Here is a 25,502-nt window from a genome sequence, read left to right on the forward strand (position 1 = left end):
GGCAGGGTGAACACTGCTTTGGGACTTGGTGTTCCTGAGACACAGAGAGAAAACCCCACTGCAAAGTCCTATGGCCCCTGGTGGGTGAGCACCCCCAGGGCGGCCTGTCTGCCTGGTGGGCAGGTGCAGCTGCCCAGAGGCCAAATGTGGGTGCGCTTGTGCTGGTCCGCACCTCTGCAGGGGGTTGGCCATGAAACATACCTTCTGTCTTGGAGCAGTAGTTTTCTTTTCTGTTAGTGTGACTTGCCTAGGAAATCATTTGGAACTGTTTATATTTACTTACAAAAATAAAGTGTTTTATTTCCTGTTGTAAAGTCCCTGTACTTTTGCGGAAAGGCTCTTTTGTAAAACTCCAACCCTAAAAGAACCTTTTCCTGTTTAACGTTAGGCACCCAATCTTTTTAGGGTCACAGACTACTTTGAAAACATGATGAAAGTTGTAACTGGACCAATCCCGTCCTCGAGTGACGTGCACAGAGCGTGTACCCCGTGACAGGGGTTTACCACCCTGCCCCAGTGAGCCCGTGGGAGCCTGGGACCAGTGTCTAGCTCCTGGAGCTGTGGGAGGGTGGCCACAGCACTGAAAGTGGAGTGACAGGGCTGCCCCAGGGCTGTGAGGACAGACGTCACGTGTATGAGTCCCGAGGACAGTGCCTGGCAAAGAGCAAGCGCTGGTGAGAGAGTCCAGGGGCTGAAGGTGCCTTCCCGGCATGTCTGTCCAGCCGGGGCTGCTGTGTGCCGGGCAGCAGTGGGAGGGGGCGGAGGCAGGGCGCTGACGGGGGTGAAGGCGGCGCAGCCCTGCCGGAACTGGGCAGTCGCGTCCCTTGGTGACCCCGGGGCCTTGTGCTGCCACGCCCAGATGCTCAGATTCTGGAGTTCCTGGCCAGATGCAGCAGGACCCCGGCCGATGGGAGGTCCCGAGTGCGGGAGTGCCCTGCCAGAGTGGACGCGCCCCCAGGCCAGCCTTGGAGGAGGCGCTGAGGGCACAGCGGGACGTGCTCCTTTTAGATTAGTCCTCGTCTGCCCAGAACGGATTTCCCGGCAGATGGGCCAAGCCGGCGCCGCGGCTGCTTGTGCTCGCCGGGGCTGGTGGCAGGGGCAGCGCACAGGGCACTTCTCCCCGCCCCGACGCCTCTCCCGGACCCTGTGGCCTGGCCTGCCGTGTGTTCTCCACCCCGTGCCAGACCGGGGCCGGGGGTGGTGTGCTGGTGGCCAGGAGCCGACAGCCCAACCACGGGGTGAGGAGGGCCACCCAGTGGGCGCTCGTCTGACCTCGGCCCCACCGTGGCCCGAGGCGTGGGTGTTGGGAGCTTTGGGAAGGGGATGCGGAGCCTGCGGCGTCAAGGTGGAGACCCCGTCGGGCCAGGGCCCAGGGGCCTGCATCCGGGCGGCTTCCTGCAGCCCCTGGTACCTGAGGGGACCCTAACCAGAGGGAGGGCCACACGTCAGCAGGACTCGGTCCCAGGCGTCCCCCGCACACCCTCGGCGGTGACCGTGTAGGAACAGGACGAGGGCGGCAGGTGGGGGGCGGAGACCACCCTCAGGGTGCGGCGGGGCGGGGTGGAGGCGGCCTCCTCGGGGCGCAGCCGGTCGGCCATCAGCCTCACCAGGAGCTGGTTGGACCAGGTTATTCCCAGGGCCGGAGATGCCCGCTCTCCCCCGACACTGAGACAGAAAACAGCCCGACTGTCCTGTGCTGTGTGTGGAGCCGCGGGCCCCGCCACCCCTGCCCTCGGGGCGCCCCACTCACCCCGGCGGCCCGGCTGCCGCACCCCGCTCCTCCGCGGATTCCGTCACCTGGAGGGTCCAGATCGGGGTCAGCGGCGGTGAGGACCCGGCCCCCGGCCCGGCCCCCCTGGCCTCGCCCTCCCCGGGGGCGGAGGGGGGCCCACCTGGTTGACGCACAGCACGGGGCTCCGGAAGGTGCAGCTCAGCTGGCGCAGCTCGGCCCCCAGCGCCTGCAGACGCTGGGCCCTGAGGGCCGAGGCCGCCCGGTCGAACTCACAACGGAACGGGGCTGCCACGGAGTCGATGACCACCAGGCGGGCCATGCCCCGTGACAGCAGCACAGGCACCTTCTTACGCACACACTCCAGCAGGGTGTCCTGGAAGCCGAGGGGAGGGGAGGTGGCCGTCACCACCTGCGCGGGGGACCCCTCACCCCGCCCTGCCCTGGGCCATCACAGTGGCTGGGCCCGGGCCCCTCCCCTTCAGTGGCCCCGTGCTGGGCACCGACCGCCTGGACCACCTCGGTCACCAGGACTGCCCAGCCCCACCCAGTGGAGGGAGGAAGCAGGTGTGCGGGGGACCTGAGTCTGTCCTGCAACCAGCGTCGCCTCCCACGTGAAGACCCCCAGGCCGTCCGTGCCCAGGCTGTGCGCTAGGACACTGACCGGCCTGGCGTGGGGCCTCAGGTGCCTCCAGGCCAGCCCCACCTGCCCCCCCAAGGCCCTACGCGCTGTGCTCGGGGCAGCCCTATCCCTTGGGGCCGCCTGGCCCTGCCTGCCTGGACTTGGCCCCGGTGCCTGGTGGCTACACACTGGCCATCCCGTCGGGCACTCCTGAGAGCCGTCGGGTGTCTGGGATGAGATTCGACTCTGTGCTTAACTCCCCAGGGTGTCTCCAGCAGAGCCTCTCTCTGTGGAAAATGACAGCAGCAGCAGCGGCCTGGAGGACGCCAGCCTTAATGTGAGTCCTGCACCCCTTCCCACCACCGCAGGCAGCGCTGGGGCACCAGGAGGGCCGGGGCGGGGGCAAGGCTGCGCCCGCCTGCTGCAGGGTCGGGACTCCGAGAGGGGCCTAGCTTGGAGACCCTGTCCCCTGGGAGGAGGCCTGGGGCCCCGAGGCTCTGTTTGTGCAGCAGCGTCAGGCCCCGGTCCGCACCTCCGGCCCCCCCCCAGGCAGGGCCCCCCAGTTGCTGGGCAGACACCAGCGAGGGGCTGGGGGCCTCCTCCACCAGAGCTGCTCCCGGGACAGAACTTAGGAATGCCCGCGCCCCCGGGGTCTCGGCCGGCCTGGCCCTGACCCACTGCCGCGTTTCGCAGTGAGGATGCACCGGAAGGATGAGGCCTGTGCCGCTCGTGTGCATCCAGAGGCCCTTTGACAGCCAGGGGACGGTCGCGAGGCTGGAGGGCCTGGAGCCAGAGCCTGTGGCACTGACCGTCTTCTCCTGTGTCCACGCCCTGAGCACCATCGCGCTAATAACCACGCCGCCTGCCGCCAGCGCGCACTCACCCGCAAAGCCACGGCCGCGCTGGGCCCCTAGCAGACGGCCACCTGCCCGCCGGTCCACCCTGGGCCGCCTGTGCCCTCAACCAGCCCGGGCTCGCGTGCCACCGCTCATCGTGTTACTTCCCCGTGCTATGTGTGGTCATGTATTTTACGGTAAAATTTTCTAAAATTAAAAGTTTATACAGCTCATCCTTTACTGGAAATTCTTTTTATAGCCGTTCTTAAATGGGGGAAGGGCCCGGGGGGTGGCTCTGCGCACTTGGGTTCGGTGCGCTGGTCTGTACTCCGTCTCCCATCCCCCTCCTGAAGCCTTTGCTTCGTTATTCAGCCCCAAACAAACAATGACCTCAGCTGGCTGCTCCCCCGCCGCCTGCCTGCCCCCTGCCCCCTCCCCAGGGGCCACTGCCCCGTGTTCCCACCGCTGTCTGCCCACGGGGAGGGCGCGTGACCCGGGGACGGCTTCCAGGTGTGGGGTCGCCCCAGCGGCCCAGCCAGGCGCGCTCAGCAATCTGGGGGGGCCTCGACAGGGCTTGCCCCTCCTTCAGAGGCAGAGGTACAACCCCACACCACGGCTGCTGTCAGGCCAGTGGCCTGGACGGCAGGTCCTGTCTTCTGGGCCGCGGTCACCTCTGCGGCCAGGTGAACAGCCAGCCGCAGGAGGCACTTGCCCGGTTGGGGCCTCCTCTAGGGGGCAGGAGGTGGCGTGTCCGGCGCCCTCCCTTGCCCGCTCTCCCCTTGGGGTTAGGCTGCCAGAAACACGCTGGACTCCCAGTTCAGCCTGAGTCCAGGTAACAAGTAGTGCCAGGCTGAGCGGAGCACACGGCCCCCAGCAGGCAACTCGCCGCAGGTGGGCACTGGGGCCTGACCTCGCGGGTCGTGCACGTGGCCCGCCCGCACGGCCGACTTCCCCTCAGATGCTTACCACGTCGGCTGCGTGCTCGATGAAGATCTGGTGGCCAAACTTGATTTTCCTGACCACGTCCCCTGGGACGTCTGTCCGCAGGCACTGTTGCTGAGCGATGAGCTGCTGCAGACGCCGGCTGGGGAAGGCGTCCTCTGTGCACACGTAAACGGCCCCTGGGAAGCCGCGGGGCGGTGAGCAGCGGGGGGTGGCCTGAGGCCGCCCCACCAAAGGCCAAGACCCTCTCCTTCCCGCACTGCCGCTCGTGGGTCTGCCCCTCCGACCCGGCACAGGGGCCGGCCGGCGTCCACCTCTCCGCGCAGGCCCCTCGCCGCCGGAACTTCACCCTGTGGGTCTGCCCGCCCTGGGCTGTCCGGGTGGGAGCGAGGGCAACTCGGGTAGGGGCTCCCGGCTTTCGGAAACACCCCCTCCCGCAGACACAGGGAGGTGCCCCTCCCAGGCCCTGTCGGGCGGATGTTCCCTCAATTCCACTGTCAAGGCTCCTCCTACGGTTCTGGGCTACCTGGTGGTAACTGTCTTTGCTGCGCCTGGAAAAGCCAGTAAACAAAACACAGGCGATGCATCACCAGGGGCCTGGAATCCCCACCAGAAGGTACCCTCGGAGTCCTGCGCTGAAAAGAACCAGGGGCCACCGATTCTCAACAAAGGAAGGTCCCAGGACAATTCAGTGGGGAAAGAGTAGTCTTTTTAACAAGTGGTGCTGGGACAGAGACACCCACGTGCAAAAGGGTGAAATTAGACCCTTACCTCATACCATATAGGAAAACTAAGTCACAATGGATCAAATATGAGAACCCAAACCATAAAACTCTTAGAAGAAAACACAGGGGTAGGTAAATCTTATGACCTTGGATTAGGCAGTGGATCCTTAGATATGACACCAAAAGCACAAGCAAGAAACAAATTGGACATCATCAAAGTGAAAAACTGTGCTTTAAAGGACACCAACAAGAGAGGGAGAAGACAATAGAGAAAATACTGCAAATTGTTTATCTGATGAGTTTAGTATCCAGATTATATAAAGATCTCCTACAACTCCACAGGCAAATAACCCAAGCTTTTAAATGGGCAAGAGACTGGAATGGACATTCCTCCAGAAACACACGAATGAGCAGCAGCGTGTGAAGAGATGGCCCACATCACCAGTCACAGGTGGCGCGGTCAGCGCCGTGGTAAGACCACCCACGCTGGCATCAGAGGGACAAGCGTGGGCTCAGACGCGCAGGGATTGGAACCTCCTGCATCGTCGATGGGAAGGAAAACGGTGTAGCCGCTGCTGAGAACAGTCTGGCAGTTCCTCAAAGTGCAAAACACACAGCTACCGTACGACCCAGCAAGCCCACTCCCGGGTGTCCACCCGAAGCCACGCACGAACAAAAGGTGTGAACCACCCACATGACTGTCAGCGGATGAAAGGGCAGCTACGTTGTGGTCTGTACACGTGATGGAACATTCTTCAGCCCTACAAAGGAATGAAGAACCGACACATGCTCCAGTGTGGGTGAACCCTGAAGACATTACGCTGGGTGAAAGGGCGCATTTGCATGATCCCATTTGTTTGAAATGTGCAGAACAGGCGAATCCACAGAGACAGGAAGCAGATGGGTGGTTGCCAGGGGCTGGGGGAGGGGAGAGTGCAGAGTGACTGCTCATAGGGATGGGGCTTCTTTTTGGGGTGATGAAATGTTCTGGAACTAGATAGTAGTGGTGAGTGCACAACTTTGTGAAAATGCTAAAAACCACTGAGTTAAATAAAGAGGAAAGGCCTCAGGACTTCCCTGGTGGTACAGTGGTTAGGGATCCATGTGCCAATGCAGGGGACACAGGTTCGAGCCCTGGTCCAGGAAGATCCCACGTGCCGCGGAGCAACTAAGCCCGTGTGCCACAACTACTGAGCCTGGGCTCTAGAGCCCATGAGCCACAACTACTGAGCCTGAGCTCTAGAGCCCGCGAACCACAACTACTGAGCCCATGCGCCACAACTACTGAAGCCCGCGCGCCTAGAGCCCACGCTCAACAAGAGAGGCCACCGCAATGAGAAGCCTGTGTACCGCAACGAAGAGCAGCCCCCGCTCGCCACAACTGCAGAAAGCCTGCGCGCAGCAACGAAGACCCAACACAGCCAAAAATAAATAAGAAAGGCCTGTGATCTGGCGGTGCGCTGGCGGAGCCCCACCAGGACGCTCAGGGCCACGGCTGAACCTACCGTTCCTCTCGCTGTACCGGTCAGGGCACCACCCCGGGGAGGGGACCCAGAGACGAGCCAGAAGCACCGACACCACGTCCGCGCGCCCTATGTGTGAGTGTGTAACCTTCATGTTGACCCGATTCTGTTTCAACAGACTTTCAAACTTGGAAAAGAGATGCAAGATGGAGGGAGAAGCACCGTCTGACCATGTCAGTGGTGAGCTCCCGACCCTTGGGGCCTCCCTAACCTTCCCTGACACGTTCCAGCCCATTCCCGGGGGCAGGGCTGCCTGGGGAGCCCCCGACGTGGCCGAGACCCTCGTCCCAACGCCGCGGCACCCGTGTTCTCCACACCTCGGGAGAGGCCTGGACAGGGGTCACAGCCAAACCCAGTCGCGCGGCCCTCGCAGGTCCCCGCCCCACACCCCGTCGGGCGTCTCACTGGGACAGGTGAGTGGGGTGCCCGCCCACGGAGGGGCTCTGAGAAGCTGGCGGCAAGGCGGCCCGGCATTTGAGGGTCAGCGGGAGGAGCTCCACAGTTTCTGAAGCACAGGATCCAAAATAACTCCAGAGCCGCTTGGCCGTTCTTTTCAAAATTGGGGCTTTCAGACCTGATTTGGGAAGTCACTTTCTCAGGAAAATGTGCCTCAGGCCCCACGTTTAACGCGGTCACAGTGGCCGCGGGCCAGGCCTCTGCAGGGGACGTGCGGCTTTACGGAGTCACCCCAGGCCGGCTCTGTCCCCCCTCGGCCGGGCCCCAGGGCTCTGCACTTTCCCTCCCACCGAGGGGCCCCGGCCCCCCTCCCTCCCTCTGCTGAGGCAGGAATTGCAGAGCGGTTGTGGGAACCCTGGAAAACGGCCCCCAGGGGCAGCCTCAGGCCTCGATGGCAGATGCCCGCGAGGTGACAGGTCAGGACCCCTGCCTGCCCTCACCGGGCGGACAGGTGAGTGGCCGCACTCACCGGCCCCCAGGCCTCCGTGTCGCCATGGGAACTGCACGGCCAGGCAGAGCTGCAGTGCCAGCTGGGTCTTCCCGGCGGAGCTGTGTCCGGCCAGCTCGGTGATGCCATCCAGAGGCAGCCCGCCACGGAGGAGCCCGTCCAGCACGGGGCAGCCCAGGCTCAGGCGCTGGTGCTGCTCGGGGAACTGCTCCTTCTGCTGGAGCAGGTGGAGCGCTGGGTGCGGGGAAATGACAGGTGAGCCCAGCCCCGCACAGGTGCCCCCGGGCCAGGAGGCCCCTCGGGCTGCAGCGCCGCGGCCTCCGGGCTCACCCCCGCGCCCCGCTCCTCCAGCCAGACCCCAGGGCACCGGGCACCTGTGCAGACGCTGCTTCCCCGCAGGTGTGAGGAGGCCGCCCTCAGCAAGCGCTGCACGTCGGGGCCGGAGAGGCGGGTCAGTCTCTGCAGGTCTGGTCCAGAAAGATGCAGAGCCTCCTTTACTGACCTCAGTTTGGCTGAAGGTATAGAATCAATTACAAGACAAGGTCAGACACAGCAGGGACAACAGGTGTCCTCCAGTTCTGGGGACCTGGTGGGGAGAGGCCAGTCCACCTGCTCCCCGAAGTTGCAGGGACCCCCAACAGAGGGCGACCGTGACGGGATGGGAGGGAAGGGGCCTGGGGAGGCCCACGTCTTGGCTGCAGAAGCCGGACGCTTGGGCCTCTCCCTGGTGCCAGGAGCAGCGGCCTCTGCCTGGTCCCATGCCCGCCCGGACACATCTCCCAAGACAGGTCTGTGTGTGCACAGCCTGGGAGGGGCCCGGGCCGAGTCGGGGGAACCATGCACGAGGGAGAGGCCGCAGGAAGGGATCCAAAGGAACATCCACTGAACCAGGCCACGGGATGGCCAGTGGGGTGAACAGACAAAAGAAGAGTCAGCATGCTGGCGGCAGTATCGTGGAGGGCTGGGTTACAGGGTGAACGGCCCGAGGAAACTGGTGTTTCATGAGGAAAATGAATAATTTTGAGCTTAGATAAGCATATTACTTTCAAACAAGTAGAAAGAAAAAAATACGCTAAAAAAAATAGATCCAACCAATCCAGAAGAAAGCATAAAAGAAAAACAACACACAAAAAATAGGACAAACAGCGCAGCATAATAAGGGAGAGTTAAACCTAAATTTATCAGGAATTACCTTAAATACGTATGCACTGAATGCTTCAGTTAAAAGACAAAGACTGAATGAAAGGGGAAAACAAAACTACTGCTGTGCCCTCAGGATGGAGGAGCCGGGGGGCACCGCTGCCAGCCCTGTGTGCACTCAGGGCCCCGTCACCTGCTCATAAGCACCTGATGTCGAAGCGTCCCTCACAGACACCCCGGGAGGCAGGGAGAACAGAGGGCGGGTGCAGGGCGCCAGCCGGGCTCCGGAGGGGCTAGTGCAGCCTGCGGATGGATGCGCCCAGATGCCAGCAGACTCGGTGGGCTGGCCAACCCTTTGAGCATTTAGAAAAGAGCCACCGCTGCCTGACAGACCTACTGCGACATGGGAATAATCAGAAGTACAGAGGAGATGCAGCGCATGAAAAAAGGAGGCAACCACTAACTTTGGGGGGAAAACCAGAGATGGTACAAGAAAGGAAACAGTCACAACCCCGGGTTCAGTGGCAGCCATTATGTCCCTAGTCACAGCTCTGATGGCTAATGGGACCCAAACTGTGTTCCAACTGTGGGGGGGAGGTGTGGAGGAAGCAGGGGCACACGGGCACCAGCCTGCCCTCACCCCCAAAACAGGAGGCCTGTGAGGACTCATAACACAGACAAATCAAACACAGCAACATAAGCACACTCGTCAACAACCCAGATATAAATACAAAAAAGTTGCTAAAAGACTCCTAAGTGGTAAGTAGTTCCGTTTCACTCTTCAGACACGATGTGTGTACTGCTTTGATGAAAATGAAATTAACTTAAAAGAAGTCCTTTCAGTTAAAAACACACACACACACACACAACTGAAAAACCTGTGGCACATTCCAGCATCAGGTCGTTGATCAGGACCAGCTGTCCTGGGCTCAGTAACCAGAGGGTCCCCAAGGCTCGGACAGGCAACCTTGTACACCTGTTCTACGTAAGGTGTGTATATATGTACGTTCATACTTCTACACAATCACTTTATATAAACATCAGCAAATGCACCTTTCTTAGCTGCAGCGATAATTCTAGGATTCAGGTCCAACTGATCCAAATCCATTTTTTCAATGGGGTGACCATAGAGATGGACGAATTCCCAGGGACACGAATTCTGACGCGCTTGTCGTCCCCTCGAGCAGCCTGGGAGCCGAGTGCAGCAGAGTGACCGAGCCCAGGTGTGCGGTTTCCTTTGTGACAGGGCCACACCATCAGCCCAGAGCTTGGAGAGGCTTCACTGCACCAGGAACAGCACTGAGAGACGTCTAAGGCGGCGCTTCTGGCCGGGTAATTGTTCGGTAACTCAGAACCTAGGACTCAATCCACACACAGATGCATCTGAAGAGCCACCCCCCGCCTCGCATTCTGAAGGTCAGCCCGCTTCATCCCCCGCAGAAAGTGGGAGAAACCAGCTTGTGTCCCAGCCCCACGCCCCCCAGGCCAGGGGTGCCCTGCCCTGACCCACCTCTCTGGGGTGACGGCACCGGATACAGTCAAGAGGCCCGTGCTCGCTGGGCTCACCCGAGTGGAGCCTGCTTTGCGTTCTCCGGTGTGAGTTCCCTTAAGTGTGTCTCCACGGCGATCTGGAAGGAGCAGAAAAGGCCACGTGTGGTGGATCTCAGAGGACGCCCAGGAGGTCGGAACCACTGTGACCACCGAGCGGACACCAAGCCCGGCCCGGCCTGCAGCCTGCCCTCCCCGCTGGCAGCAGGGGCAGCCGGCGGCGTGTCCACCCAGGACGGCACAGCCGGGGACGCAGCCGGGCAGCGACGCTAAGGCCGTGGCCGCTCAGCAGAGGCCAGGCTCCGCGTCCAACAGCAGCAGCAGCGGCAAGGCCTGGGCCTCTGGACGGTGTCAGGCTGCTCCGGAAGCTTGAAGAACCAGGCCGTGTACACCCCCTCATCTGCGGTCTGCTCAGGGAGCCCCTGGAGGCAGCTTCTGGGAGGGGGCAGCACGGGGCTCTGGGGCCCACAGCCCGGGCAGGGGGTCTCCGGGCCAGCAGGCTGCTCCCACGTTCTGCTGGCGCAGTGGGCAGGGGGCTCCCAGGCCAGCTGCTCGGGGCAGGGCTGACAGGAAACACTGCTGAGGCTGAGGGGAGACACCGAGGCCCTCAGGACTGCACATCAGAGCAGAAGGGCGGCCTGAGTGCAGGGCCCCAGTACCAGCTGCGAGGCGGCCGGGGGTGTTGAGTAGCTAGGAGTGCACCCTGAGGCCGTGTGGGAGACGCCCGGGCATCAGACATCCGGACAGAATACCAACCTGGGTTTGTAAATTCTAGAGGAAGTGCGTGTGTTCTTCCCCTGAACTTGTGGGAAGCCCCTCCGGCGTGGGCCCTGAAGCAGGGAGCAGCGAGCGGGCTGGGGTCTGGATTCTGAATGATGGGGGGAGGGAGCCTGCGTGGGGACACAGCCGGGAGGTGCCTGTATATAAAGCTGGGATCCTGACGAGCAGCTGGACATGGGGCAGGAAAACCAGTGGGTGACCACCAACCGAAGGGCCTCAAGCTTCCGTGATGAGGGGTAGGGCCCCCAGAAGCAGAGTGCCCACTGACGGAGCACCCGCTGGGTACCCGACACTGGCCCAGGAGCTGGACCAAGAGCAGGGCCCGGGTGAGCCAGCCACCCTCCAGGCCTGTGCTTCTCCAACCGGGGACAAGCACGTGCCCAGGCAGCACCCAGTGGCAGACACGGGGTGGGCCTGGACACAGTGAAGCAGCTTCCAGGAGCATCTGAGTGCAGGTACCGTTTCAGGGGCACAGCTAACAGCGGGCGCTGCTTGGTGAGTGTGAAGGCGCATCAACTCTTAGGGCCCAGCGCGAGACTTTGAGGAAACTCCAGTTACGTCCCCGAACCTTCCCAGGTGGAATCACTTTCCTGTATCTCTGGGGCTCTGGGGCTCTTGGGCTCTGAGGGGGCCTGAGGACCCCATGCCGCCAACACACCCTGGGACAGGAAGGTGGGGCCGCGGCAGATGGGCCCACCTCCACCCTGGGGGCAACACTCAGGTTTCGGGCAGCTTTCATTGACTCAAACTAAGGACTCAAGGGGAGAATGAGGGAAGATCTTCTTTCAAAACTAATGCACTAAAATAAATGTGTTCAGGGCCTCTCCCGCTCAACCAAGGAGCCGGAGGGTTGGTCGGGGTGGGAGGACCCAATCCCCACACACTGAAACTGTTAATTCTTTCTCTGGCCAAGTTTGGAGCTAAATTCAGGCAAACTACATACAGCTCCACTGATGTTGCCCTAAAATCACCAAAGGTGATGAAAGGTCGAGGGCTGACATTTATCACTTAGTCTCTTCCAAGCACGTGACAGGTATGAACTCAAACATCACACGAGCAACATTATAACCCCTGTTCTGCTGGTGAGAAAACAGAAGCACAGAGTGGTTAAACGACGAGCTTAAGGTCATGCAGCCAGCAAGTGGCTGGCCTGCGATGCAGGTCCAGGCTGTGTGTTCTAAGCCCCGACCCTGAGTTTACACGGCCCACCTGTTAACAAATCCAAAGGGAACCGTTTGGTCTCCATACTCTGCAGAACTCGGTTCTCCAGAGGCTGACCTGCCCTGGGGGGTCCAGCCCTGTTGGGAGCAGCCCACCCTCAAGGCTGGGCAGCTTTTCTGGCTCCCCCTCCCACAAAGGGCGCCAACGAGCACTCCTTCACCCTGGGGCTGCTGGGAGGAAGCTTTCACCTGGGACCTTGGGTGGCCACACAGGTCCTCCGACGCCTGGGCCACCTCTGTGGTTTCTCCAGAACTGGCCAGCCTCAACTTCTGGCCCCCCTTGCTTCTCAGGATCGTCTTCTGCCCTGGGAACCTCTTCTCTCTTCAGCCCCTGAGGCTTTGAGCACTCCCCACTCCCCCAGACCTGGGTGTCCAGCAGACCCCGCCTGGCCGTCCGATGGACCAGGGCGCCCTGCAGACGCACCCTGCCACCCATGCGCATCTGCTCTTCCCACCGGGCGCTGCATCTCCGAGGTTGTCCACCCCCCACCCTCTCCCACCCCACCCCACGGCCCCTAGACTGCTGCCACAGCCCAAACTGGCCCTGCAGCTGTGCGGGCTGACGGCCCCAGGACCGGGCCCCTCCTGTCCCAGCCCCGCTCACCAGCCCGCGCGGCACCGGCCTCGGGCTCCCTCCCGCCACCGGGACTCGCTCGGACCCTCGCTCGGCTGTGCCTTCTGCCCGCCCGCCCGCGGATGCGAACCGCGGCTTGGGGCATCGATGACGCGCGACCCCGTCCCCCCAAAGCCCCAGGAGGAGGGCCGCGCGGGCGCCGAGCTGCGCTCTCGGTGCCCACGGCCACCACTGCCTCCATCCCGCCCCGGACCACGGCGGCCACTCCTCGCACTCACCTAGCCCGCGCTCCACACGCTTCTTCGCGCCGTCCTACCCCTCGCAGCCTACTCTTCCAATGAGCGCCGGGCGCCCCGCGCCGGATATGCCAATCAGAGAGGAAGCGGCGCCCACGTCGCCGACTAACTAGCCAATCCAAAGTCTCAATAGTCCCTAGGGGGCGGAGCGTGCTCGGGCCGGCCCTCACTGCCTATTGGTGACCGACCGCAGGGTGGCAGGGGAGGTACCCTTGCGCCAATTGGAAAGCGCAGCGACGGGGAGGACACCTGGCGCCGATTGGGCCGCGCTCCGTGCTTGGCGTGGCGATTGGGCGGGAGCGCTGTCAGTCGCGCTGGCGGGGCGGAGCGGGGCGGGGCGGGGCGGGGCTCCCGGGGGGCTAGGGCCCGGTTGCGGGCGGCGGGCGAGCGCTGGGGCGGCGGGCGAGCGCTGGGGCGGCGTCATGTCCTCCGAGGTGGCCGCGCGCCGCGACGCCAAGAAGCTGGTGCGCTCCCCCAGCGGCCTGCGTATGGTGCCAGAGCACCGCGCCTTCGGCAGCCCCTTCGGCCTAGAGGAGCCGCAGTGGGTCCCGGACAAGGAGGTAGGTCGCGGACGCCCGTCAGCCCCGGGACCGGGTCCGCGACCCCTGTCCCCTCCCCGTGTCCCCGAGCCTCCCCGCGTCCGCGCCCGGGTCGGCTCCCCGGGACCGCCCTGCCTCCCCGACGCCCCTCCGCAGCCCGACCCTCCCTCCGCTCCCCGCGCACCCCGGCCCCGGAACTGCCTCCTCCGGCCCCTCTGTCCTCCCCACCCCCAAACCCGGCCGCCCTCGGGACCCCTGCCTCGCGCCCTAGCGGAGCCCCCGGGCTCCACTCCTCCCGGGCCACGGGTACTCTGCCTGGCCTGGTTCCCTTTCGCGGGGCGCCCAGTCTACCCCGCTCTTAAGAAACTGTCCCCCGGGGTTTCTGTGACCCCTCACAGATCTCCCTTCCTGATACGACCCGGGCTTTGCCCAGCTGCGAGGTCGTCTGTGGATTCCGCTACATCCGTTGGTCGAGCTGCTGGGCTGGAACCTTTGAGACAGTTGCGACCCCCTCCCGCGAGGGAGGAGAGGAGGCCCGTGTTTGTTTATTTATAATTAGCGCTCTGTGTAGGGGACTCTCGCTGTGTGGACTGCCTGGCGGTGGTGTCTGAGGGAGTCTTGGGGGTGAGTACGCGTGTCCAGGTGGGGCGTCTGGAGGGCGTCCTGCCTGGGGAGCTGCACCTGCTTCCAGAGGTGAGGGGCGGGGCGGGGCGTGAGCTCTCCCCTTGGTTGGGTGGGGGCGGAACCTCTGAAGGCCCTTTTGTGCTGTGCCACAGGGTTTGGACTGGATCCCATAAGCCGGTTATTCTCAGCTATGCTAAGCCAGGCGGAAAAACTTACCGCATTTCTGTAAATCACAGACGTCCCAGAGACATAAAAGTAGCACGATTTTTGAAAATGCTTTAAGTTGCATCTCCTTCCAGCATTCCGATTGACCACTTTTCCTTCCCTTAGAATCACGGTTGCAGGCGGCACGTTTTTTGCAGGGGGGCGAAGTCGGGGGATGCGATCAGGTGTTTTCAGGGCACTGCTGGTGAAGCGCCCAGAGCTCGGAGGGGCGGTTGGGCCAGCCGCGGGGAGGTCTCAGTGCCGTCCTGCCAGGGCTGCCCTTTCCTCCCATCTCCTGGTCACCGAGGCCCTGCAGGCCAGTGCACAGAGAGGGCGAGACGTTGGCGCGCAGGCGGGTCACGGAGCTGGCCCAGGCCACGTCCGCCCTTCCTCTTGGGTTTCTGGTCGCCCTGTCTGTGCTTTCTCTCTTCTGCATTTTTCCTCCTGGCGTTTGCAGTTTTTGAAATCACAGAACGTACCTTTTCTCGCGTGGTCTCCTTGGTTAGTGCTGTTAAAAGGTGATTAAAGAGAAAAAAGGTAATATCACGACTCTCGTTCTCCTAAGTGAATGCACGTTCCGGAGCTCTTTTAACTGCATCAGTGAGGGAGCCGGGCAGGTGTTATCAAGGTTCGAGGAGGAGGAGAAGTCAGAACCGCACAGCCTGGCCTGGAAGGAGGCGGGTGAGGGCGGGAGCTAGAGGCGAGCTGGTCTATTCCCCGGCGGGGGAGGGGAGCCAGGACAGGGACACACTGTGTCCGCAGCATCTCCACTTCACTGAGTGGGCACCAAGCGTGTCCTCGAGGAGGCCAGGTCAGAGTGTCAGTCTTTTTCCACTATTGTCCCCCGAGGACGCTCTTTAGACATTTCTTCCCTTGATTGATCCCCCATGAAATGCCCACAGCAGGGATATGTCCACCTCCTTAGGGACCGTACGTGCGGGAGAACACCCCTCTGGACGCTGTGCAGTTTTCCCCTGCAGCCCACGAGCTGCTCTTCAGTTAACCTCTGGGTCCCCTCTGCCAGCCCTCTTCAGGGCCCTTTGCTCTTTCCTGGAATGATTGTTTCGCGGGTTGTACTGCATGTGTTGTCCTTCTTTGCGGGTCTGGTGTTGAGGTGCGTCTGGGGCCCTGCCCGCCTGTCTGGGGGCTCTCGGGAAAGTGATCAGGGTGGGTGGGAGTGCTTGGATCAGCGTGGCACTCCCTCCTGTAACAGAAGTTTCATTTTCGTGTTAGAAGGATGGCGGGGTGCCTTCCAGAAACACGCCCCCAGTTTGCCATCTGAGCAGCCAAAGAAGGCCCTAGAGGCGGAGGGAGCTCAGAGTGGGGAGGAAGCCTCTAAGTGACCGTGGACAGTTTCTCCTCTGACTTTGAGGAAGTGCATGTTGAAATGTATCGGGGAATGTCCTAGAGTCCAGAAGTGACTGAAGGAAGTGTCCGGAGGAAAAGAAACTTGAAGTGGGGCAGTTTGGGCTGGGAGAGTCGGGATGAAGTCTGACCTTTTGGTTGCAGCGGCTCTTGGCGCGGACGTGGGGGGCGGGGGGCTTGCCCTGCTGCTCGCTCCGCTTGGCGGGCTTGGAGGCTCTCGGCCTGTCCAGTGCGTCTGGGACCCACGACCCTGGTGTGTGGGGAGGGGACTCAAGCATGGAGATACCAGGGCTGAGAAGTAGGTTTACTTGTGGTTTGGGACGGGCGGTGGTGGGGCATAGGTGGAGCATGGCGGGGGGCAACATGCTGTCCTCAGCTTCACCCGCCCCCGCACTCAGCTGTGGGTGGGTGAGTGTCACGGTTGTGTGCAGCCGTCCTGCGTTCTGCGTCCCGGCTGTCTTCTGCTGGGTCCATCAGCGGCTAGCCTGTTGCCCATCTTTTTTTTTTTTTTTTAGATTTATTTACATGTGGTTTTCTCATGGTGTTGCCATTATCAAAGTGGGATTCGTTTTTTAAAAAATTAATTTAATTTTTGGCTGCATTGGGTCTTCATTACGGTGCACAGACTCTAGGCGTGTGGGCTCAGTAGTTGTGGCACATGGGCTCAGTAGTTGTGGCTTGTGGGCTCAGTAGCTGTGGCTCGCGGGCTCAGTGGTTGTGGCTCGTGGGCTCTAGAGCACAGGCTCAGTAGTTGTGGTGCACGGGCTTAGCTGCTCCGCGGCAGGTGGGATCTTCCCGGATCCATGAGTTAAAGTCCATGAGTTAAGTCTTTGACATGGGGCTTTCCCTGGTGGCGCAGTGGTTGAGAGTCCGCCTGCCGATGCAGGGGACACGGGTTTGTGCCCCGGTCTGGGAAGATCCCACATGCCGCGGAGCGGCAGGGCCCGTGAGCGGCTGGCTCCATGAGTCATGGCCACTGAGCCTGCGCATCCGGAGCCTGTGCCCCACAACGGGAGAGGCCACAACAGTGAAGAGGCCCGCGTACCGCAAAAAAACCAAAACAAAACAAAAACTTTGACATGGGTTCATTTTGTATTTGTAGGAGTTATGCTTTTACTCTTTAAAAACGGTTGTCTTTCAACAAAGATACAGTAATACATGTAATTTTTTTTTTTTTTTTTTTTTTTTGCGGTACGCGGGCCTCTCACTGTTGTGGCCTCTCCCGCTGTGGAGCACGGGCTCCGGACGCGCAGGCCCAGCGGCCATGGCTCACGGGCCCAGCCGCTCTGCGGCATGTGGGATCCCCCCGGACCGGGGCACGAACCCGCATCCCCTGCATCGGCAGGCGGACTCCCAACCACTGTGCCACCAGGGAAGCCCAATACATGTAATTTTGTAACTTATTTTTATGATTTATTTATTTTTGAGGAAGCTTTTTTCTTTTTAATTTATTTAATTTTGGCTGTGTTCGGTGTTCGTTGCTGCACGTGGGCTTTCTCTAGTTGCGGTGAGCGGGGGCTACTGTTTGTTGCGGTGCACGGGCTTCTCATTGCGGTGGCTTCTCGTTGTGGAGCACGGGCTCTAGGAGGAGGAAGCTTTTTTTAAAAAAATACTTATTTATTTATTCGCTTGTTTGTTTCGGCTGTGCCGGGTCTGAGTTGCGGCATGCACGTGGGATCTAGTTCCCCGACCAGGGGATCGAACCTGGGCCTCCTGTGATGGGAGCCCGGGGTCTTACCCACTGGACCACCAGGGAAGTCCCCTTATAGCCTGAGAAACAGTCTAGCATGTGAGCCAGGCGCAGCCGGTCAGGTGTTGTCCCAGCGCCGCCAAGGACAGTGTGGGAGGAGGTGTGACTGTCCTTTGCCGCTCCAGCCTCAGAGGGAGGGTGGGCATCTGTCCCCAAACTCTGTCCTTTTTATAGTAACTTTTTTTGTGTGTGTGTGGTACACGGGCCTCTCACTGTTGTGGCCGCTCCCGTTGCAGAGCACAGGCTCCGGACGCGCAGGCTCGGCCATGGCTCACAGGCCCAGCCGCTCCGCGGCATGTGGGATCTTCCCGGACCGGGGCACGAACCCGCATCCCCTGCATCGGCAGGTGGACTCTCAACCACTGCGCCACCAGGGAAGCCCTGTAGTAACTTCTTTTTAAACACTCCTTTAAAGTCTCCAAACTCTCTCTTCCGACTATTCTACTTTGAGGGGAGATTCCCTGTCGGCCATCTTGATGCGCTGCCCTGGGCACCCCCAGGTCTCCCTGTGCTGGAGTCGGACAGCAGGTCGGCAGAGACCGCGGGCCTCCAAGCAGCCCTGTGGCCCAGCCTCTGCCCTTGGCCGTGTGCCAGGGTGGACCCCATGATTCCCGAAGGCCCCTTCTGCCCTGGGCCCAGCTTCCTGAGGTCCTTTCTGGTTTCTCCTTTGATTGCTCGTAATCTCCTCACTTCCCCACCAGAAAGCACACCCCCAACCTCGTCTGAACTCTCCTGCGTCGGCAGGGTGGGCGTGAGTCAGCTGTTGCTTTCCTGGCCCGGTGAGGGGTTGAGGCCGCTGGGCCCTGACCCTGGGGCTGCAGCCGGGAGCGCCTCAGGGTTGGGTGTTGCACTAGAGGCTGTCTGTGCCACCCCCCGGCTCCCGTGTCCTCTCGTGGGCACCCAGGGGACCCTGTGGAGGCCACCCTTACCACCGGCTTCCTCCCACCTGTGGGGCGGGAGTCCTGGGGGTGAGCGCAGGGGCCCCTGTGGTGGGCTGGAGGCTCCACCGTTGACACCGTTTCAGTCGAGGATGAGGACGGCCCTGCTGGTCCTACCGCCCGTCCTGGCGGGTGGGGAGCAGCCTGGGGCAGCCTGGGGAGGATCAGGCAGCATCTGCGTGTGTGTCTGTGTCTCTGTGCCTGTGTGCGTGTGCTGTGTGTGTCTGTGCCTTAACCTGCACCTCGCACGCAGGGCCCTCACTGAGCTCCTGTGGGTCCCGGTTCTCCCTTGCAAGTGTGCCTGTCTGTGACGCCAGCCCCAGCCCACACTAGCGGCGCCGCGGTGACACAAGCCTGGGTGTGACGTAGTCTGCGAGGCTGGAACCCAGGCAGCTTTTGTCACACATGGTGCAGGTGGGTTGCTCACACCTGGGTTCTGGACTCCATCTCCCCAGACAGCGGTTTCCCAGAACCCCAGAGCCTCTGGGTCCCGGTAAGGTGCACGGGGCCCGGTGCTCGGCCTCGGCCTGGGCTTTTCGTTTCCTTTCGATGCAGCTGGTTTATCAGACAAGGTGTGAGTTCTTTGGTGGTAATTTTACTCTCATATCTTCACCAGTTGCTTTATTTCCTTATTTAGTTCTGTTTTCATATCAAATTGTTCTCTTGATAACTTTAAAAGCTGCTTTTATATAATCCACAGGAAACTTATTTAAAAGCCTGTACGTTTTGTGAATAACCTCGTTGGTTATTTAGATTAATACAAAACTTCTAGATCACTAATGTTTTTAAGGGAGCAAATTTTATTTATTTATTTATTTAAAAAATTTATTTATTTTATTTATTTATTTTTGGCTGCGTTGGATCTTCGTTGCTGCGTGCGGGCTTTCTCTAGTTGTGGTGAGCAGGGGCTGCTCTTCGTTGCAGTGCACGGGCTTCTCATTACAGTGGCTTCTCTTGTTGCAGAGCACGGGCTCTAGGCACGCAGGCTTCAGTAGTTGTGGCATGCAGGCTCAGTAGTTGTGGCTTGCAAGCTCAGTAGTTGTGGCGTGTGGGCTCAGTAGTTGTGGCATGTTTGACTCAGTAGTTGTGGCTCACGGGCTCTAGAGCTCAGACTCAGTAGTTGTGGCACATGGGCTCAGTAGTTGTGGCACGTGAGCTCAGTAGTTGTGGCTCGGGGGCTCTAGAGCGCAGGCTCAGTAGTTGTGGCTTGTGGGCTCTAGAGCGCAGGCTCAGTAGTTGTGGTGCACGGGCTCAGTAGTTGTGACACGTGCTGTCAGTAGTTGTGGCTCACGGGCTCTGGAGCACAGGCTCAGTATTTGTGGCACATGGGCTTAGTTGCTCCGCAGCATGTGGGATCTTCCCAGAGCAGGGCTCACACCCTCATCCCCTGCATTGGCAGGTGGATTCTTAGCCACTGCACCACCAGGGAAGCCCCGGGAGCAAATGTTAAATTCTGCTATGGTCTTAGTTTAGAAATTGGTCTCTTAGTTGCCTAGGTGCCAGCCTCCCGGCGAGGGTGGGGCAGCCCTGGGCTCCATGTGCCGCCATGGGTGCAGGACGCGCATAGACTCGGGAGGCAGCTCTCGTACTGGAGCCTGGCCTGACGCTGGTGGTCCCGCCGGCTTTCCCCACATCCAGTGGATTCTGTGGCTGGCAGATGTGTGAGGTCACAGGAGAGCGTGGCACACAGATGCCCTGCCATGGGTGGAGGCCTGAGGGCCAAACACACAGAACATTCCAGAACTGACAGCAAGAGGCAATGGCAGGGACTGGTGGAAGCAGCTGTGCTGTGATTAGCCAGCTCATGCCTGAAGCCAGCAGGGACTCTGTGGATGGTTCTGGAGGGCCAAGGTGGGCCAGGCACTGTGTCCCAGCCCAGAAAGCAGCGTAAGAGCAAAGAGAAAATAAGGAAACGTCTATCACGGGATCTCAGAACGCTTAGACACCAGCCCAGGGTGGGGCCGTGGCCGTGTAGAGCTGGGTGGGGCTGGGGGCTGGCCTGGACGCCTGCCCTCCCACGGAGAAGGGCACACTGAGTGTGGATGCCAGGCTCCTTCCAGAAGCTTCCTCAGGGTCTCAGCCCCATGGCGGGCCCTGGCACCTGCTGTGCATTTCCTCAGAGCGACAGACCCGGCTGCAGGCGCAGGCTTGGGGGCGGGAGGGATGCAGAGCAGGGGTCAAGGTCAAGCACTGCGTTGGCAGAACGGGGAGGATGGGGAACAAAGCCCGGGCAGCAAGTGGGTTCAGGCTGCCCAGATTGAAGCCAGGCGTTGAGGACAAAGAGCAGGACACTGGGGTCAGGCATGTTGGCCAGGACTGACAGGGGACTGGCCGAGTTCGGGTTGCGTGGTGGTCAGGGTGTCTGGCTCCCTGACGGTGGCATTTTACTGTCACTGTCATTGGGGTGAGGTGGCACGTGTGTCCAGGAGCAGCTTTTGCACCGTGGAGGCTGAGCCTTGGTGGCGTGGGGACAGTCTGTCCGCACTTGGTGCCGGGATGGGAAGAAACCCTCGCTCTGTGTCAGATAACAGGTCTGAGGTCCTATGCGTGGTTGGTTGGTTGGTTTGGTGATAACGTGGCCGTTTCTGGCCCTGGGCCTCGGCCTGTCCCTGGACCACTGTCCCCAGCCTGCCCCCTGAGCCCCGGGCATTTGGGGCTGGTAGCACCCTTGCTAGCTGGACGCTGCCCCAGCTCAGCAGACCCACTGTGCTTCTCTGCGCGGGGACCCGGTGTAAATCACTTTCTGCTGCGGCATCGCATCATCTCACGGCCGATCCTGGGTTCCGGCGACAGGACGGGGCTCCCCAAGGAGCTGACCGCGTGGCCTCGGCAGCCGGGTCTTGACGCCCTATCACCTTCTCTCCTAGTGCCCGAGGTGCATGCAGTGCGACACCAAGTTTGACTTTCTCACCAGGAAGGTGAGCTGCGGTGGGGCGGGAGGGGGCGTGGGGGGTGGGAGTGGGCGCTGTCTGTCGCGGAGCCTCGGGGACAGTGGCGGCCTGGTCAGCAGGCGGGGTTCCGGCCGCTGGGAAACCGTTGGGACCCTCGAGGCATCTGGTCGTGGATGCCGGTGGCGTGGGTCTCCGGGGGTCCTCACTGCCTGCCCCGCGTCTCCAGCACCACTGTCGCCGGTGTGGGAAGTGCTTCTGCGACAAGTGCTGCAGCCAGAAGGTGGCGCTGCGGCGCATGTGCTTTGTGGACCCCGTGCGGCAGTGCGCCGAGTGCGCCCTGGTGTCCCACCGGGAGGCCGAGTTCTACGACAAGCAGCTCAAGCTGCTCCTGAGCGGTGAGCACCTGGGGCCTCGTGTCTGTCGTGTGGTGGCTGTGATGTTGTGACGCCCTGCCTGGCCTCTGTCTCTGCAGGGCGCCTGCTGCAGGCTTGGGACCGCTGGTTGGGACTCCAGGTGCGGCCCCCGCCGTCCTGGGACATGGTGGTGGCGAGAGGGCAGCTCTCTCCCCGGGCCTGCCGCCCCCTCCCCGGCCTGCCGCCCCCTCCCCGGCCTGCCGCCCCCTCCCCGGGCCTGCCGCCCCCTCCCGGACCTTGGCAGCCTAGCCCCCCCCCGGCCTTCGGGCCCCTTCCCCCTCCTGGCAGCAGGGCGGGTGGTGCTGCCCAGTGGCCCCTGAGCACTGGGGGTGGGTCGGCGCCCTGTGATCCAGGCCCTTGGGAGGTAAGGCCCCTGGGAGCCCCAGGCAGCGCCTTTTATTTCTGCTGTTGAACCCCAACCCCGTCACGGCCTTTCCGCCTCAGCCGAGGGCCCCACAGAACAGAGCTGCCACCTGTCTTGCTTTCCTTTTGTCCTCTGTGTGTGTCCCCTGGTGGGCTGGTCTGGAAGGGGAGGCGAGAAGGGAGCTGCCGAGTCCTCATGTCTGGTTTTCACCCCCAGGAGCCACCTTCCTCGTAACTTTTGGAAACTCGGAGAAGTCAGACACGATGGTCTGTCGTCTTTCCAGCAACCAGAGGTAAGAGCGGGTGCTGCTCGGCACTGATGCTCTGTCGCTCCGAGCCTGAAATGACGCGGTGTGGACACCCTTTGTTTGCTGCAGGTACCTGCTTCTGGACGGGGACAGTCGCCACGAGGTCGAGGTCACGCGCATTGCCGCCGTGCAGATGCTCACGGAAGGCTTCCCTCCTGGAGGTGAGTGCCGTGTGGCACCGGCCTGGGTGACTCTCGAGGTCTGTGGGCCGCCCGCTCAGCCGTGGCAGGGGCTTGTGTGTAGTGAGTGGCTGTAGGAGCTCACCAGGCGAACGGGGCTTAACGTGTAAAACAAGCGGGGACTCTGCCCTTCTGTACGTTTCACTTACTGTTGGACTCGGGTCAGGGGTAAGGCTCCGGCGGCAGCTGGCATCGGCCCGATTCCCCGATGCCCGGGGCGTTGCCCACCCAGCACCACGGCCCCCAGGGTCTGCGGGGACGACCCTCCTCCTGGAGCTTGCGGAGCGCTCAGCCTGTTCTGGATCTTTCCACCTACACTTCCGCACTTCAGCAGCTGTCCTTCCACGGAAGTGGAGTTGGTGTTCCGTGCTGGGCGCAGTGCTGAAGCCCTCGTGCCTTAGTCCGTCTTGCTTTCTGTTTCCTGACCGGCTCTTGCTTGTTCTTCTCTCCTGCCTGCCTACCTTCTTGACATAGAAAAAGACATGCACACTTATACCAGCCTCCTGGGGAGCCAGCCCGTCTCTGAAGGTCAGCTCCGCACTCCCCGCCGCTCCCCCTGCTCCGCGCCGCGCCTCCTTCAGACCCTGCTGTGTGCCGGGGTCCACGCTGAGGCTCTCTGTGAAACACACATTCCCTTCTTTTGGTTGATTTGAAGGACAGTTGGGTCTAAGACGGGCAGACAAAGCATAAATGGAGCAATCTGATTTGCTCAGTTCTGCGCTCCCAAGGGGAGCCCTACGCAGTGTTTCCTAACGTCCCCTGGGCATCCTCCCCTGGGCATCCGCTGGGCCTGAGCGGGCCACGCGAGGGGGGCGCGGTTGGCGGCCCTCCGCAGCGCGCTCGCTCCCGTCCCTCCGCAGCGCGCTCGCTCCCGTGTTCTCTCGTAGCAGCCTCCCTGCGCTCCTGGGACCGCAGGTGGCGAGGGCAGCGGGCCGGCGCAGCGTTTGCCCCCCGTCCCCGAGCACAGGCTTGTGCGTGGCGGCACCTGTGCTGGGCCATGAGTCGAAGGTGCGGAAGTCACTGTCCGGAGAAGCGGGGGGCCACCCCCCACCCAGGCCGGGGCGTCCCTCCGTGTCCTTCCCGCGTGTGGGCGGGGCCGGGTGCTGGTGGCGCCATGCGCCCCCTTGTGGCGGTGCTGGGAGGACAGTGAGCCCTGCTTTGCCCAGGCTTCCGGAACCGTTAAATGCCCAGAAAAATGTGTTCCCGAGGGGGCGGGGGCGGCGGCCACAGCAGCGTCGCGCACTTTCTGTCGAGGCCCAGGTACTTGCATGCAGCTCTGCCGGCCACAGACTCAAAATGTGACAGCAGTCGTAGGAGCCACGGAAAGATGGCCTGGGCCAGTAGAAGTCTACTTACGGGAGCGGGGGCTGGGCAGAGCAGCCTGCCTGCCCCAGAGCCCGGGGGCGGGGGGCACTCCTGCAAGGAGCCCAGGCGGGGACAAGCCGCTTGACACCCAGGGTCGAACCATGGCTTATGAAAGGTCATGGGGGGCGTCCCAGGCCTTGGGTGGCGGGGCACTTCCAGCCGGATCGACCTCCCGGTGGGCCTCCCAGCACCTGCTCCCCCGCTGGCCTGCGTTTGACTCTGAGACCTGCGTCTGATGGAAGGGATCTTCTGAGCTGGGTAACGGCTCACAATGGAGTTTTCCTCCCAAGTCACAAAGCAGAACAGCTGTAGGTCGGCAAACTCCACTGTGAGGCTTGGTCTCCTTTCCACTCTTCTGACTGCAGTCGTGACAGAAGGGCCGTCTGTTCCTCCAGCCGTTGGTTCTCAGAGCAGGTGCTGGGGTCCCGTCGTCGTCCATGGCATCACAGCCCAAAGGCGGGCAGTGTCCCAGCAGGCTGACTCCACATGGCATCTTTTCGGGAGCTCATGTACTAGAGTGGGGTGTTGGTGGCACTTGTGCCCTCTGCTTTGACCCTGGCTCTCCAGAGTAGGGTGGGGGTGAGGCCAGCGTGACAGGCAGGGTGCAGCCTGGGCAGCCCTTCTGACGGCACCGTGCCTCTCCCTGGGTTCTCAGCCACGTGGTGCCGAGTGTTTGTTCCGCCCTGTGAGCTTGGGCTCATCCGCTGGGCAGCCCCTAGCCCAGGCCCCGCCACCAGGCCGCCTCTGTCCGAGACCAGCACGAGGGCTGGGGAGGAGGCGCCCTGGCCAGCACATCAGGGCCAGCGGCACCCTGGGTGCTCAGCGTCCCCTCGGGCATCCTTACCTTGTCTCCCCGCTCCAGGAGGCAATGCGCGGGCCACAGGCATGACCCTGCAGTACACGGCGCCAGGGGCGGAGGGCGTGACGCAGCTGAAGCTGACGGCCGGGGAGGACGCAAACGGCAGCAGAAGGCAGGCGACAGCATGGCTGGTGGCCATGCACAAGGTACCGTGGGCCCGGCCCTTCTGCTCAGAGCCCTGCCCACCTTTCCCAGAGGGAGGCCCGCCGCCTGCCTAGCCGGGGTGCCCCCACTGGCTTCAGCCAGGCGCACGCATTTATCTCTGGTCACCTTGCAGGCTGCCAAGCTTCTCTACGAATCTCGGGACCAGTAACGCCACGCGGGCTGGACAGTCCGCTAGGGGCAGCAGCACCTGCTCGCCGAGCACGCACAGGCACAACTAACCCTACACGTGCTGGAAACGCAACTCAAGTACTCGGAGCTTACCTAGTGCAATATGTATACAGTTGATTAATGCTCAGAACACCTCGTGCTTTAGAATTTGGCTCTTATCGATGCCTAATTGGGGGTGGGAGAGACTGAGCTACACTACTGCTAAACTCTTTTTAGCATAATCTATACCATGTTTTTATGAGTGCCCAAGTTTACTAGATGGTTCTGGCCCCTTGATGTTCGTTCCATTAATTCTTCCACAGAAGTGACCTGGGCAGTGGTAACTCGGCCTGATTTGTACTGGAGCATCTCAGAGACTGCCCGTTCATGTGTCACTCATCTGGGGCTATGAACAAACCTTTGCTACTTCACAGGGGAAAGAACAAGATTTGTGTTTTGTACTTTTCACTATTTCCCTTTATTAAAATAATTGTACAACAATTTGTATATAAAGCTTACGATTAAAACGTATTTTGAAAATATGGATCAGGCC

The 25,502-nt window shown here is 61.4% G+C and overlaps 3 protein-coding genes across 4 annotated transcripts in view; 2 read left to right on the forward strand and 1 right to left on the reverse strand.

Moving 5' to 3' along the window:
- KLC1 (kinesin light chain 1) overlaps positions 1-3,420 on the forward strand; it is a gene marked incomplete at both ends in the record, with an annotated part of 42,915 nt that extends 39,495 nt beyond the window's left edge. Inside the window, 2 exons of the mRNA XM_079699858.1 lie at positions 2,616-2,688; positions 3,045-3,420. Of these exons, the coding sequence (XP_079555984.1) occupies positions 2,616-2,688; positions 3,045-3,047 (76 nt within the window). The remainder of the gene's footprint in view (positions 1-2,615; positions 2,689-3,044) is intronic.
- XRCC3 (X-ray repair cross complementing 3) lies at positions 1,318-9,529 on the reverse strand (the record flags this gene model as incomplete). Its single annotated transcript, XM_079699861.1, has 7 exons — positions 1,318-1,665; positions 1,751-1,797; positions 1,893-2,105; positions 4,154-4,308; positions 7,303-7,515; positions 7,656-7,793; positions 9,475-9,529. 7 exons carry the CDS (start codon positions 9,527-9,529, stop codon positions 1,446-1,448), a joined length of 1,041 nt encoding a protein of 346 aa, XP_079555987.1. The 3' UTR covers positions 1,318-1,445.
- A 3,732-nt stretch (positions 9,530-13,261) lies between these two features.
- On the forward strand, positions 13,262-25,495 carry ZFYVE21 (zinc finger FYVE-type containing 21; the record flags this gene model as incomplete). 2 transcript variants are annotated; one of them, XM_079700292.1, is made up of 8 exons in its annotated part: positions 13,262-13,399; positions 21,127-21,177; positions 21,377-21,545; positions 22,144-22,219; positions 22,304-22,395; positions 22,888-22,941; positions 24,641-24,783; positions 24,915-25,495. In XM_079700292.1, 8 exons carry the CDS (start codon positions 13,262-13,264, stop codon positions 24,948-24,950), a joined length of 759 nt encoding a protein of 252 aa, XP_079556418.1. In that variant the 3' UTR covers positions 24,951-25,495. The 2 variants fall into 2 exon arrangements, with proteins under 2 accessions (XP_079556418.1, XP_079556419.1); XM_079700293.1 differs by lacking the exon at positions 22,888-22,941.
- Between the last annotated feature and the right edge of the window lie 7 nt (positions 25,496-25,502).

Source organism: Hyperoodon ampullatus (genome assembly GCF_949752795.1).
Source record: "Hyperoodon ampullatus genome assembly, chromosome: 3".
Classification (NCBI taxonomy): Eukaryota; Metazoa; Chordata; class Mammalia; order Artiodactyla; family Ziphiidae; genus Hyperoodon; species Hyperoodon ampullatus.